Source organism: Mesoplodon mirus (assembly GCF_964341445.2).
Source record: "Mesoplodon mirus genome assembly, chromosome: 3".
NCBI classification, from domain to species: Eukaryota; Metazoa; Chordata; class Mammalia; order Artiodactyla; family Ziphiidae; genus Mesoplodon; species Mesoplodon mirus.
In genome coordinates, this window is record NC_138978.1 from 39,681,565 (window position 1) to 39,697,203 (window position 15,639).

The 15,639-nt window shown below is 47.4% G+C and overlaps 1 protein-coding gene across 5 annotated transcripts in view; it reads right to left on the reverse strand.

The window, feature by feature from the left end:
- The window catches only part of ERI3 (ERI1 exoribonuclease family member 3), a 130,385-nt gene that overhangs the window by 96,075 nt on the left and 18,671 nt on the right, over positions 1–15,639 (reverse strand). For all 5 annotated transcript variants that reach the window (XM_082613646.1, XM_082613644.1, XM_082613643.1 and 2 more), the window contains one exon: positions 716–832. In XM_082613646.1, coding sequence (XP_082469772.1) covers positions 716–832 — 117 coding nt within the window. The remainder of the gene's footprint in view (positions 1–715; positions 833–15,639) is intronic.

Genomic DNA, 15,639 nt, shown 5'->3' on the forward strand with positions numbered 1-15,639 from the left:
GTCCTGGGGGTCAAACTCTTCAGGGGCACCTCCTCTCTGCCGATGGCTCTTTGAGCCTCCAGCAAGCATCAAGATCTCAGTTAGTCCCAGTTTCACAATCTGTGAAATGGGGCCATACTAACCTGTTGGCAAGGTGGCCGAGTACAGAACCAGCCTAGGATAAGGATAAGGACATTTCAGCCTCAGCCAGGCTGTCCTCATACCCCACTTGGACTGCTCTTGTCTTTCCTCAGTGATAGCGCTGTGCTTCCCACAAATTCAGCCAGTGCTTCACACAGGACCGCTTTGCTCAAGCACAGAAAAACATCACCAGAAAGCTAAGAAAGCCTGAACATAACCTCTGCTTCCAAGAAGCTGAAATCTTCACCTCTTGCCAAGGGCCCTAAGGGAAATGGAACTGAAAAGAAGCTGAACCCCAGAGGCACCACCCTGCTCCTAAACTCCAAGTGCCTGGTCACCAAGAAGGGGAGGGATGACAAGGAAGGGAAAATGTTGGGGAAGCTGGGACAGATTGTGCCACTGCTCTCCCTGGGTCCCCCAATGACCACACTGGTCCAAGGGGAGTGGCAGGCTTTGTAAAAAGCTGACTGGGTCCAATGCACACCTGCCTCAACCACTGAAAAGACCTAAGCTTTCCCTAAGCAGCCCGTATAGAGCACCAGTGATCCCCAAGCTCCCGTCCCAGCAACCCTTGCTGCCCAGCCAGGGCCCTTACCTCTGTACAGAAAGGAGTAAGCTGTGGATGGACTACAGGCTGGACATACATGTGAAAGGTAGACTCAATCTCCATGGTCCGGCCATTTAGCTTCAGGATGGGGAACTCGATGATTTCCTGGAACGGCAAAGGCACAGAAAAGGAGGAATGAGTTTTTTTTTAACTAACCATTTCAAATAACTCAGAGTCAAGAATGGGGGAGTGTTTTGGACTCATTAGCTCCTGCCAGGCCAAACCCAAGATTGGGTGAGATGGTGCCAGCTCAGTTATAATCCTAACCCTCCCACTGTTAACATCCTCACAGGTTCCAGGGACTCGACACATATACCATTCCCACTGTCTCTGGAAAGGGGAGGGAAGACAGTGGGAACATCTGCCCTGATTTCCCCAACTGGTTCTCTAGCAGAGGCCTGTTCACTCGAGCCCCTAAAAATAGGACCCCCTTCCTCTTGCCCAGGTCCCTGCTCTGGAATGGGCCTGGGTCTCCAGTCACATAAATAACCAGCCATCAGACTAATGTACGGACCTCCATATATGAAGTTTAAACAGAGCCGATGAGTTTCATTAGTTTTTACAAAAGGAAAAAAAAAAAGATAAATAATAAATAAAGCCAAAGGGGTCAAAGGGGATACTGAAGAGAAGGAGAAAACTGAATAAGAGTAATAAGAGTTAGTGCCCTCCCACCTTTCTTTCAGGCAGTACGCCCACCCCTCAGCTTCTCCCCCTGCCCCCCCCAACCCAATCACTTAGCCAGCCCTTCCCAGTCCACTGGAACGTAATGGAAGAGAAGGAGGAGTGACAATTTGTTTGGTGTCTCTAAGATTAATTTGTCTCCATTATTTAATAGAGATGCACAGCACCAAGGTCCTGGTGTGCAAACAGGCTTGCAGCACGCTGGCTGTGCAGCCCGCCTCATACATCGCTCCTGGGAAGGGAGGAACACGCCAGAGGAGGGAGAGGGCTGGAGAGAGCACGCACATGCTGGAGAGAAGAGGGAAAGCCAGGAGAGAGAATAAAAAAAATGAGTGCTTTTTAATATTCAAAAACAGTTTGCAAAATTTAATCAAAGCAGAGGAAAAGCTAACATTTTTACCACTTTGACATTTTTATTAGCGCTTTCATAAATTTTTAAAACATGAATGGAATTAGTTTACAACACAAAAAAACTGCCCTGAAAACATCTGGAAGAAACAAATAGGAAATAATAAAAATAAATAAATAAAAACAAAATCCTACGAGTAAAATTAGCATGTGAAAAAGGCCTCCACTGCAGAGAGAGGAGGGGGGCTTTGCCCACTCAGTGGCCACCACAGTCAGCCCCAGCAGCATCCCTACCCCAGGTCCCCCGTTCTGGTGCGGACCTTTCCAGTATCACTAAAATCAAGGCAAATTGGTTCTCTCCAGGGACAGCCTGAAGAGGCAACACAGAAGCCGTTGACACCCGACTGCACTCAGGAAATGGATGAGTGGGGAGACAGAAGGAGAAACAGCCCATCTCCCTGATATTCCACAGCAGCCTGGCATCTCCCCACCAAACATACCTGCTCTGTTGGCCTCATTTTTAAAGCATCTTTATCCAACACATCACAGCAGGACTGAAGAACAAATCAAGGCAGCCAGATTTCATGACTGAGAAATTCAAAGGTTCTGGTTGACTGGTCTCCCCGGAGTACCCCCAAAGATGGGGAAGCCGACAGGAGCCCCCAGAGATAGGAAGGGTGGAAAGACTGCAAGACTGAGGCAGAAGGGAACAGAGAGGAAGCCCAGGCTGCTGCTTAAACTAGGTGATGCCTCTCCTCCCACTGCACTAGGAAGTAGGCCAGAGAGGAGAGTTTGGCTCTGAAAAACAGAACTGAGGCACACACACACACAAAATACACACTGGTTCCCCAATGTGTATTCTGAAATCAGATACCCAAGATTTCCAAGTGCTAACTCTGAGGTGGGGCTCATCTGAGTCAGGCTCATTTCTGATATATCCTTCCTCTGCCGCTAAGTAGGAGAAACCCTTCCCCAACAGAAAGACCTCCATAGCCTGGTGAGTTTGGCTGCCCTGGCGTCTAAGGAAACAAATACAGCCAGCTCCGCGCTAACAATGTTAGCTGGGCCCACAATGAAATTTAACCTGTGACACAACTGTACTTTTCATTTAAACTTTCATTTGGAGAGAAGCAGTGTTTGGAGACCTGCAGTTTGTCCTGCTAATAAAGACAAGTGTTGGGACCTTTAAGGATGCCATTCATCTCTGGCTTTTATTAAATTCAATTTTCTTAAGCCCATGATACATTATGAAATTAGGAGTTGACATTCCTCTGGAAACAAAAATATCTATCAAACATAAATAGAAAAAAACCCCTCTATTACCAAGAATTTATGGCTTAAAGTTGATCTCTTTCCACTTTTTTACAAGCACATGGTTTGTTTTAGAGATCTGAAATGTTATTATAGATCTAGAATTTTATTAGTATTTATTGTAAAATAGTAAGCGCTTCAGCTCCCACTCTGGCCAACACCGAGTCAGCATCCCCAACAGATACTCTTAAAACTTGGCCTTTGGGTTTCCCTGCTGCAGCTCAATCTTTCCTGCTGCTGGCTTCCTCACCCCTGGGGAAATGGAGCCAACCTAAATGCTCACACTAAGTATGATCCTCCCAGAGAGGGGGAACAAGCCAGCCTCGGCTCCATGTGAAGAGGAGTGACCCCTGAAATGCCCGGGGGCCAGAACACAGCAAATTGGACCTGTTCTGAACACCTCTCCAATGTTGCATGCCCATCAGCCAAGCCTTCCCTCCAAGACCAAGAACAGGGCCCATCTCAGAACATGACTTTGCAGGGGCCCTTCCTCAGCACCACCATCAGCTGTTGTAACAATGACCTTACACACTGGCATATTCTTTTGAGCCACTGAGGATGCAAAAGAGGAACTTTTGACAGATGACCCTTTGGGGAGTCAGAAGAGTAAGGACCTCACTTAGATACTTCTAACCTTCCCATATTGCCCAGACAAGCCCAGAGCCTCAAAACACTGGCCCCAACAGCCCATTCATAGGAGAGGAGCCCCAATCTGTACCAGTTGACAAAACTCCGCAGCTAATACACCTTGGGTATGCCAAACACTTCAACAGTTTTCAGCTGATAATGAATCAGGGCGGGAACCCCAAAGCTCTAAGCTGATCACATTAATTCCACCCAAGAGCTTGTGCAGATGTGCCCTAAGTGCCAGCTTCTAGGGGCAGGTGCTCGGATCATGAAACTGTTATTTCTGCCCTTCCTCCTTTGCCCTCCTTCTATTTCCTCATTCCCCTGGGAACAAGTTTTTTTAAACATTTTTTTAACATTTGAGTGTCTGCTTGTGTAAAGGTAGCACCATGAAGGAAAGAAGAACTGGTCTGTATTTACCAGCCCTCTTTCCCAACCCTAATAATAATTTCTCAATTCCTTACTCTTGTATGACATTTGCATTCAATTAAACTACCTGAGCATCTACTCAGTGTAGGACACTGGACAGGTGTTGGAGTGGGATTCAGAGATAAGATGTAGTCTGCATTGGAGAAGTACAGGAACTAGAGGGCAGAAAAGATACGTGAGCAAGTGATGAACAATGCCCTGATAAACATCTTAGTGGAACCGACAAACCCAGTGTTAGGCTTTTTATTACAGTGTGCTTTCAAATGTATTTTCTTATCTTACCCTTTTTAACCCTGGAAGATAAGTCATATCGTCATCACCATCAGCTCATAAACCAATACTATTAAGCACCTACTATCTACCAGGCAGGGGCTGGGTGTGGACACAGAGGCAAATACAATGAGATGTGGCTCCTCTGTCTGAGGTGCTCGGAGTCTGGGCAAGGGGTAGAGAGGAGCTGGCCCCAAGACCCTCAGAGACACACACAAAATGGAATCGTTTCATTCTTTCCAGTTATTGTTAACTATGTGGCAGACACTCTGCTAAACGCTCAATAGGAGTGACCGCATTGAATCTACCTAACAACTCATGAGATGGGAATCAGTATTATCCCTATTTTACAGAACAACTAAGGCCCAAAAAGCAGTTGTCACTTGCTCAAGGTTCCACTGCTAGTAAGGGACAGAGTTGGGACTCCAAATAGGGAAAATGAGACTTAAAGAGAGTAGGACTAACAGCTTTCAAAATCTGAAGGGTCAAGAAGGATCTGATTCTTTTAGTCTGAAAGGCTGTCTTTAAGGAGCTCAGACTGCTATCTCCCAGGAAGAAAGGCTGTTCTCGCGTTACAAGAGTGATGAATGTGGACCATCCAGGCAGAAAGTCCTGCAGGATTGCTACTGAAAAGCCTCCACTATGGCTGCAGGGACACAGATGGCGCTGAGCTCTGGGCTCAGAGAGGGCAGAACTGTGAGCCTTCAGTTTGCATCTCTAGCACCCAGGTCTGTTCCAGCACACAGACCTCATTCTCTGCTTTTGGTGAGTAAACCCATGAAGGGGCTGATAAACAGCAAGACAGAAGCCAAGCGCATGGCTCTAACAGAAAATTCTCCGTTTTCCCAGAGTTCTCCACAGGACCAGAGAGGTGAAGTGATGGTTGGTGGTAGAGCCAGAATTCAAATGCAGATATACATCGCTCCAAAGTATTGATACTTTCTACTTTCTACCACCTCTCATCTCTAAGTGGTCTCCCTTCCTCCCTCAACTGCTACAAACCACCAACCTCCCAGTTTTCTGTTGGCCTGGGACCACAGTTTCCTGGAGCAGGAATTTGCTAAAATTGGGATAGCTTGGTCACCCTACACCATCCACCGCTACCTGCTACTAGGTTGTCCAAGGGTAGAGCACCATAACCACAAAAAGCTGGTCTGCTGATGGTTGATGGGAAGTGGCCACAACTTGACAACTAAGCACAAAAGCCTTGGAACTTGGATTTTTCAAAGTATCCATGGTTCTAAACCTATTGTATCTGCTGTCTCAATCAATAAAATGCTGGCTGCAAATTTTTTTTAAAAGGGATGGGAAGACAGAGAGATTAAAAGGAAGCACCAAGCAAATATTCTTTTACCTTTTTAAGTGAGTAGAAGTTTCTGTTGGAGCAGAGATTTCAAATGCAGCTACTTTCTACAATTGCTTAAGTAGGAACCCCGGTGATTCTCTTGATAAACTGAGGACAAAACTGCAACAGCATTTCAAATGAATTTCACACGCACGATCAAGAAATAAATGTGTAGGTCGCTTTCGGTGTATTCAGACTCCCTTAAGCTAAAGTGTCTGCAGTGATAAGATTATATTCAAAGATACAATAACAACAACAAAAGGATTTTAAGCAGAAGGGACTTGCATTAGGCATTTCTTGACAATGGGCCAGAGGGTTTAACAGTGTAGCATTCTTACAGACCTTTTCTCCAAAGCACAGATTCTTCTTTGCCTGAGCCGATGTTTCTACGGTCCTGTCTAAAATGGGCAGATCATTCTTCATGGCTCCCCCCTCTCAACCTAGGAACTGGCATTCCCTCAATTTAGAGACGGCAACAACTAATCTATCCCTTCTCTACAACCACTGACTCTTTAGTCCAAAAACTGTGCACCCCTGCAGAGAAAGGTTTGATAAAATCCAAAAGCAACATCATCACATGGCAAGGCAGAAAAAGCAGTACCTGGTGAAAACATGGGTTTTATCCAGACAATGATTTTTGAATAAAAGTTCCATGCAGGCCCTTTCTCCAAGGGATCAAAGAGGCTCTTGGCCACAGGGAAGAGGGGAAGTTGAGAGGGAGAAGTGAGGGCTGCACTGGGCAATGGAGGGAACATGGTTTGCTTAACAGTTTCTCCTTTGGAAAAAAAAAAAAAGACATTTTATGCACAAGGAGCTTATTTCTTAAACAAACACTCGTGGTTTTGATTTACACCACAGTCTGCTCCTAAATAATTTATGGCGGGTTAAATTTATTGCCGAGCCCTGGCTGGCTGCAAATTCGAATTGCCAAATAATTAGATTTTAGGGCAAAGCTTATAAATTACCCGTCGATTTGTCCGGACTTGTTTGTCAGTTGCTTTGTGCTTCGGGTCATCTTTGGCATTTGGCTGTTTGGGTTTTAATTGCTGATTTACACTTTGACAGATGAGAGCTGATGCTCGAAGTTTCAGGACGAGGAAGGGTAAAAAATTGGAGCTTTAAAAGGCTGATTTTTCACCTACATGTCCGTCTTCACCCATTCCCATAGACCCCAGAGCAATTAAAATGTAGAAAAGAGGCTGAAAATAGACACTGCAATTCTTTATGGGGGGGGGTGCAGAGTGAATTATAATTTACTTTTACTGAAATCTGAATTTTTAAAAAATATATAATACCAATAAATGAAGGAGACCAAAAGTCTTAGAAACTGCATCCTCACCCAGGGGTGTACGAGCCTGCGTCTACCTCTACACGCACCTGACTCTGAATCAGCCTCAGTTCAAACACTTCTAGATACTCAACTGTAAATAACTTCCGATATTAGTGGCCTCTGTGAAGTTGACCCTTCAGGGCAGCAAACAACCAAATGATTTCTTTGTAGCTATCTGTTTACATACATTTGTCATGGAATTTATTTAAACAAATCTCAGGTTCTGTGCAGGAGAGGTTCCCCAGAGGCAGCACTATAGGAGGGCAGGGAAGTTGAAGGGTGCGAAGTCCAACTTACCATCCCAGTGGAAGGAAAAAATCTCTTTGGATAGTGCTGCGTTCCCATCTACATGCTGATAGAGGGCCTGCAGGCTCCCTTTATGCTCCCCAGAGAAGCAGGGCCTGCCTCCCAGCCACCTGCTGTATCCCAAAAGCTCACCATAAGGCCATGAGTCAAAATAATACTAGTATTAATTCTACTAACAAGAGCTGATACATATAGCTATTACATGCCAGGCACTGTTCTAAGCTCTTACATTTTATCCTCCCAACAGTCCTATAAGATTGATACTATTATTAATCCCATTTTGCCAATAAGGCAACTGAGGCATAAAGAGTACCAGTAACTTGCTCAAGGCGAGTCATACTGCTAGTAGGTGGTAGAGACCAGACTCAGATCCAGAGGGTCCAGTCCAGTGGTTAGGAGTCCATGCTCCTAACCACTCTGCTATATTGCTTCTCATTAGAACAGCCTCTACCTGAGCTCCCCCTCACTTTGGAGGTTGAGAGTCCACATTCTGGGACCAGGGCACGTACAGCCAAAGCCTGTTCAGTTAATCACCCAATAGGGTGGGGAAAGTTATGTACCATGCTCAGGATCACAAGATGAATCAGAGGCTTGGTTTGACAGAGACCATTTTTCCAATCAGTGCAAATACCGCACTGAAGATCCACTAGCCGGGGGTGAAGAGGTGGGGGTGAGTAACACGTGATCAAGACACACCAGGCCCACTCAGGCAGACAGCGGGTTCCGGTCAGGCAACCTGGAGAGGAGCCCAGAGAGGCTGGCTGGGCTTCAGGAAGCCTTGCTCAGTAGTCCCCATCCACAGCCCCAGGGGCTGCTGGTCTCTTCACAGAAGACTGAATCCCCCTGGGGTGCTTCACAGATTCCCTGCTCTCTGTGTGTACCTGACGGCTAGAAGCCAGGAAAGGGAAACAATTGTGCTGCCATGACGGCAGATTTTCAAAATCACTGACCAGTAAGTGAGCAACAAAGACTGACATCTTGCCCACACCGCCTGAACACTTCTCTCACACACTGGCTCATCGGAACCCACATCTCTGTAAGGGAGGCAGGTATCACTGCCCAATTTGATAGACGAGAAAGCTAAGGTGGTCAGTGGTTTAAAGCATGGTCCCTTACGGGCAGCATCCCATCTCCTGGGAACTTATGAGAAATGCAGACTCCTGGCCTCCACCCCAGACTTTCTGAATCAGAAACCCTGAGGGTGGGCACAGCAGTGTGTTTTAAAAGGCTTCCAGCAGATACTGATACTTGCTGAAGTTTGAGAACCACTGGTCTAGAGTAGAGCAGTGCTTCTCAGACTTCAAATTACCTGAAGATCTTGTCAAATTACACATTCTATTTAGCGCTGGAGTAGGGCCTGATATCCTGCATTTCTAACAAGCTCCCAGGGATGAATCCCAGGGGATGCTGTCGGTTCTCGGACCACACTCTGAATAGCAAAGGTGTAATCTAGAACATCTGTGTGACTAAATCCTTATCACAGAGATACTGACGAGTGAGAATCAGAGCCAGAGCGCAAGGTTCTCAGCTCTTCTCTCAGAACAAACCCTTGCTTGGCCCACTTTCAAGCCCCTTGAGTGAGCCCTTTAGATCTGCCAACCACTCCCAGCTCCTGCCATCAGACATTTCATTCTCCTGGCCGCCAAGATCCAGGGGAGGAAAAGCTGGCATCTCACATCCCAGAACTTTGTAGAGCAAGTTGACACATCTCTGTTAGGAAGCCAGCAAGAGGTCTTCCTGCCACGGCAATGCCTGCTCCCTTTAAGAATGCGGTCAAGACCCAGGGCATCAGCTACCCAACAGAGCACTCATCATACTATTCTCTCCAAAAAAACACCTTTCTTCTGTACAAATGAACCAAAAAGCAGGATTGGATACCTAGGTCTCCTAGGAAGACCTCTCATTACAGACATAAGCCAGGAGCTATTTTTCTGCCCCTGGTCCTGAGAAAGGCCTAACACTGGCCACGGATGTAGAGTGGGATCACAGCACTTCCTACGATATCCTGAGACCCCAGGCTGGAGATGCCTCACCACACTCCACACCATCGCCATGAACTTCCTTTAAGGCCTTCCCCTAGCACCGTCCCTCTAGTCATGTTACCTCTCTAGTGAAAGCAGACCTTATCAAAATGGCATGTTTCCTCCCACTCATCAGTCCCAGCCTCCTCCATCCCCAACTAACTACCAATCCCTTTCAGCTGAGCAGTTGGCCTTTCATTCAAATCTGCGAGTGCTGGGGGTGGGGTGGGGGTGGACAGTGAACAATACAGAGTCCCTGGACTCCACTTCAGACATCGCAATCTCAAACCATGGCCCTCAGTTTGTATCACACTTGTGGAGAGCAAGATTCCAAGCTTTTCAGCCAGTTATCATCCTATCTACCCAACTATCACTACCTACCTCTCAAAGGCCAATGGCCAAATAGTTCATCAAACAGACCCTAGAGGAGTAATGGCCTACATCACCACTAAGAAGCTGACCTATGTCAGGTGTACCCGACATGGACCTTCAGCACAGAGCACTCCACTTACGACAACCATAGGTTTCGCTCTCCACTCCTTACCAAACCTCTTAGCACCACTGACTACCAGAGCCCACAAGTACCCAAAAAAGCTATGAGCTACTTAAGAGCACAGTTCTCAAGCTTGTTTCTTTCCCAGCACATCTAAGGGCTACAACACGTAACTCCTCTCCATCCCCACCATCACCACCTTAGTCCAACCCCCTAACCCACTTTCAAGTAATGCCTCCTAACCATTTCCCTCTGCCCATGTTTAACCCCTTGAACACTTTTCCCTCCATTCCCGTGAACTCTGGCTTATGATATCTATTTCTGTTTCCTCTCTTCCACTCAACAATACATTCACACTTCCTTTTCTGGGTCGCCAATTTTGCCCCCAACCTTACTGTGGACTCTGCACTTCCTCCCCTTTCAGCAACATTGGCATCTTCCAGTGAGAGCCTCTGCCAGCATTTAGCCTTCAGAACAGCCCTTAGCTGGGAGGGCCTCCCCAGGACTAGACCATAGCACTGGAACAGAAGTGGAGCCCATACAACAGATGTTTGCTAACACAGACCAAGATCTCCCACTGGCCAGCTACAGGCAGGTGCAGGGCCTAAACAGCAGCCCGTTCCAAGGCACCTTCACTTCAGCTTAGGAGCTTCCCTGATGTTTGACTCTCCCTTCCCTCCAGAGTATACCTCCCTCCTTTCTGATTCTCCCAGCACCTAATCGGGCTTTGCCTGTGGTAGCACTCAACACACACAAACCTTCTCTGCCTGTCCTAGCCTGCTCACCCTTCTGCTGCAGACCTGCCAGCCTGTGGGGCTAGTGTCATTCTGGGAACACTCTTGTTTCAGGCTTTTAGGCAATAACTCAGTTTTCACAGCTAGAGCTCAAACCTCATCACATAAACGCATGACTGTGGGGGCTTTTTAAGTATTGTGAACACCCAGGATAAGGGAATAAAAAATAATCATTCCAATGACATCTTAATCAAAATGATGCAGAACCCTTTTTCCCAACAAGACATAGAGATGGAGGAAGCATCTCCTAATATCAGTTTCCTCATGTCAGACAACTGATTTCAGTCTACAAAGTAAGAAATGTAATCAACAGAGGGGAGAGGAAAAACAAAACAGGATGGGGGCAGAAGTGAAGCCATGGACCAACCCTAAACGCTCCTCTGGATTGCACTCCCCCTCCTCCCTTCCCGACCTAACTGGTTTTCTTTCTGTGGCTGTGTTACCTGTTGCTGCTGCTCCAAGGGAGAGCTCGTCCCCACCTCCCACCCCCTCCGGTCACCTCCACTGTAGCAAATCTCTTCTCATCCAGGCTCTCCTGCCTCTTCATTAATCCTTCCCTCCTTCCTTCTGTTTCTCAATGTTAGTCAGCAGGCCGTTTATCTGTTTGAAGGGTATAAACCTCCCTGATCTAGGGAAGGAGGTCTTCCCAAGAGATGCCTAGCAGATCTAGATCCAAACTGCCAGTACTTGGCGGGCTGAGTGGCTGTCAGGTCATTCCCTAGCCCTTGCCTCTCTCCCTGGAGACCTCGCAGCCCAGCCCAGTGCTACCTTCAGGGGCAGCTCCCTGACAACGCCTCAGGGCCTCAGCTCACATATTTCTATCTTGATCCTCACCCTTTTGGCCCACATGTTACTAGCTAAAATTCTCTTAAACCTCTTGTAGCCTCTGTACTCTCACTTGCAGCATTCCAATAAGATGTTCTGCTTGAACGTGAGAAATACCATATCACCGATATAGACAATCCTACTAGCCAAACAGTGAAATAATTTGCCGGGTTCTGAGAATTCCCTGGTGGTCCAGTGGTTAGGATTTGGCGCTTTCACTGCTGTGGGCCTGGGTTCGATCCCTGGTCGGGGAACTAAGATCCTGCAAGACACACACACACAAAAATTGCCGGGTTCAAAGTCTTCATTCTCCCTCTTCCTCATTTTCAACGTTCGCACACAAACAAGCTCGCAATGCAGGTCAGGTTTTTCAGACTTCATTCAGTTGGTCCTGGCTTACTCTGTGAGTGCCTTCTTTCATTCCTGCTGCAGCAATTCTGAGAGCCCTCCAGCTCACTTGGCCCTCTCGGCCTCCTGACTTTCCCTTAACAGGAAGCTGTGCAACCCCTCCCCCACCCGTGAGCAGGGCTGACCAGTCCCCTCCTCTATGCACCCACCGTACTGAGTACTCACCCAGGCCACGGTACTTATCACGCTGCAGTTACGCGACTGTCTACCCTCCTCGACTACGAGCTCCTTGAGGGTAGGGATCATTTCTTGTCTTTATGCCCCAGCATCTAACATAGAGCTTGAAGTTGTCATCCAAAGAGTAAAAGGAGGCCTTTTCGTTGCCTCTAAGGTGGCTACCATGAAGTCCTCCCCATTCCTTTACTGACCTGGTTGGTTTTGTCATGTCCTACAAAAACCTTAAAAGGCAGCTCAGTGTCACTGTTAGTTTAACAGTCCCTAATTTCATTCACCATTTATCAATGGCCCTATTCTTTAGAGTTCTTCCCCACCACCAACCTTAGCTCTGTTTCTAACAAAATCTGCATCCCAACAGCTGTCACAGCCCTGGAGAGGCCACTGGATAATAAGAGGCTGGGGGAAATGTCTTCTGATTTGCACTAAGTTACTCGGTGACTCTGTTACCGGTGACCCAGCGCTCCCCAAGGAAAGTTCCTTGGTCCCACCCCAAGGCAACTCCATAGCCTAACTACACACTATGGCAGCTTAAAGGTGTAAACCCTGGGGAAGGGAGAGAAGCAGACTGAATAGAGCAAATAAACCCACTTCGATCGCACCCCTGCTATGCCGAACACACGTGCCAGCACCACCATGCACCAGTGCTCCGCTCCCCGAGATGTCTCTTTTACTTTTACATTGCTGTGTCTGCTCCAAATAAAGAAGGGCCGCTCGGCTTTCACATGAAGTTACAACAGCGTCAAGTTCCGGACACGGCAAATGGGGCAAATGCTTGTCCCACTCAGGGAGCACTAGTGAGGAGGCACAGTGAGAGCCAGGGGAGGCCCATCCCTATGAGGGACCACCAGGAAACTGCAGCCTGTGGAGGGGGGCTCAGGAAGGCGGGGGGAGGCACCACATTTATGGAAGCAGCAACAAAAAGGACAAAAGGGCCTAGTGGGCTGCCCCATGCCCACCCATCCCTGCCACCAATAGAGGAATTCACTTACAGTGACCCTGAAAGAAGAGATGTGTTAAAGCAGATATAAGAAAGGCAGTAATTGGTCTGATGGGCAGGGGAAAAATTATTCCAGGAGTCGAGAGCCTATGCAAGAACACTTACGGCTCACACAGTCATCATAACTCAGCCCCCTCAAGCATTTTGTGCTCTGCTTATGGTGTTAACTTTAATGTCTTAACATATAACACCATCCACACTAACACAAAATACTACACACGCCAGATGAGGCTGAGTTATAGTTGCTGTGGGAAGCATAACTTTGAATTTCCTGATTTTGGTGCATTTAATCTCAACCATAATGTTACATTAACGTCGGTTTTGCATTTCATTTCCCAGTTTAGAAGAATAGCGTCAGCGCCTTCGCCTATCTGTACAGAAGAAGGGGCGGGGCTGACTGACCACAGGCAGACGGACCACCACCCAACAACTGGGTCCTCCGCTAAAAAGCCTGACCCTGGGCCTCCCCTGGTGGCGCAGTGGTTGGGAGTCCGCCTGCCGATGCAGGGGACCCAGGTTCGTGCCCCGGTCCGGGAAGATCCCATGTGCCGCGGAGCGGCTGGGCCCGTGAGCCATGGCCGCTGAGCCTGCGCGTCCGGAGCCCGTGCTCCGCAACGGGAGAGGCCACAACAGTGAGAGGCCCGCGTACCGCAAAAAAAAAAAAAAAAAAAAAAAAAAAAAAGCCTGACCCGACCCCTCCCCCTTGGAGGAACCTGGACCAGGACAAGTGAATGGGGAGGGAAGGGTGAGTTCTTTCTCTAGGGAATGGCCTTTCCATCCACTTGTAAAGTACAGGAACCAAGAGCAGAGGGGTAGAAGCCAAATATGGAGCAAAGAGCAATGTGTGTGTATCAGGTGGGGGGACAGTAGGGGGTAGGGGGCTCCTGCCTCTCAGCCTTGAAGGGAGGAGAAGGGAATCAATATAGTGTGATTTGTAGGGATCTTAACCAATCTCCTGTGAAGTTTTCCAAAATGCCTCTCTCACAAAAGACTAATAATGAAGAGCCAGCTTCAAGTCATACTGAAATCCTCCAAATGCCTCTCTTCTATTTTATCCCTTCTCCTGTCACCATCAACCCTCCCCCAACCCTGCCCTCCCAAAATAACCCGGCATCTGGACAATTTTCTATAAAAAAGAAACGCCTTTACTCATAGTTCTAACTCAAAATGCAGATGGAGTCTCTTCAAGGTTTCCTTAAAAAAAAAAAAGCCCCTGTGGACAAAGACCAAACACTTAGAAAACCTCAACCCCAAAGGTCATTTTTCTCCAAAGTTGTGGGCACTTAAATACAGATGAGAAGGAAAACAGTCACCGGGGCTGCTGCAGAGCAGTGAGAAAAAGGCTGTACCTCGGAGCCTGATGGAGTCTGATGGACGAACTCAGGGAGGGAGGGGAGGCGGCAGCCAGGACATGTGCTCCCAGACAGGAGCGCCAGGCCGCCCCTCCCTGGCCATCTGGACAGCTGAGGTTACTTCCTCCTCCCCGCATGCTGTGGCCTACACCTCATTTTCCTCACTTACATTTGCTTTGGTCTTTTCTGAACACTGAGGTGGTGAGAGAACTTGCCCCCAGGTTAAAGCTGCACAATTAAAGTTCCCACCAAAGCTTTCAGGCTGCTCCCTGGGCTTCGGGGTCACAGCCACCAGCGTTCGATGCACATCCACACCAAAATGAGCAACATGAACTCCTGCTGGCGAGGACAAAGCAGCCACAATTCTCCGAACCAGATAAAAACCTACTTCCATATCAAGAAACAATTCCTAAAGCAAGAAAGGAACTGTATTCCTCAAATTTTGAGTCTCTAAAACATTTTAATCCACCTAAGTTAACATTTAAGTGAAAAAATATTTTCAAATGAAAAACAGTCTCATATTCAACCAATACCTATCATGTTAATCTGAATCAAAATGTGTAAAACAAAATGAGTGCAAATACCAGAAAGGTGAAAGCCTGTTACTGGCAAACCAACCACTCCAGTTTCAGTGAGCTGAACAGAGTACAAAAATAAACAGCAAAAATTATGACAAATGGGAAATACCAGATGTTTTACCATGTTTACAACCAATATTGTTACTCAAGTACAACAGAGCTTGCACCTGTCAGTTTGCATGGTGGCATTCCTTTTGGATAGTCCCAACAAGCTGACTCAGGGATTTCTGAATACCAGACACAGATGAGAGAAATGAACCCCATGCCGAGCCTCCAGAGAGGCCCTGGCCCAAAACTTGTTCCTGCCTCCTATGCAACTGAGGAGTATGACACACTCCCAAAAGAATCATAAGTGCACTGTGTTCAAGTGTTCAACTCTTGGGAGCCAGGCAGCAGGGGAGCCGGGGTGGTTCTGATTCACAGTCCAAGCACATCCCCAGGAGGCACACAGACCTTGTCCACAAAGTATCTCTGTCAAGTGGACAGCCATCAGGAGGTTCTGAGAGAGCTAGGCAGGGCTGATCTAACCTGCACACCATATTCTAGTCCTTTTACTGTCTCTTCTAGAAGTTCATTCTCATCCCAAATCTCAATCTTTCCTGCTTCCACTTATATTCTTT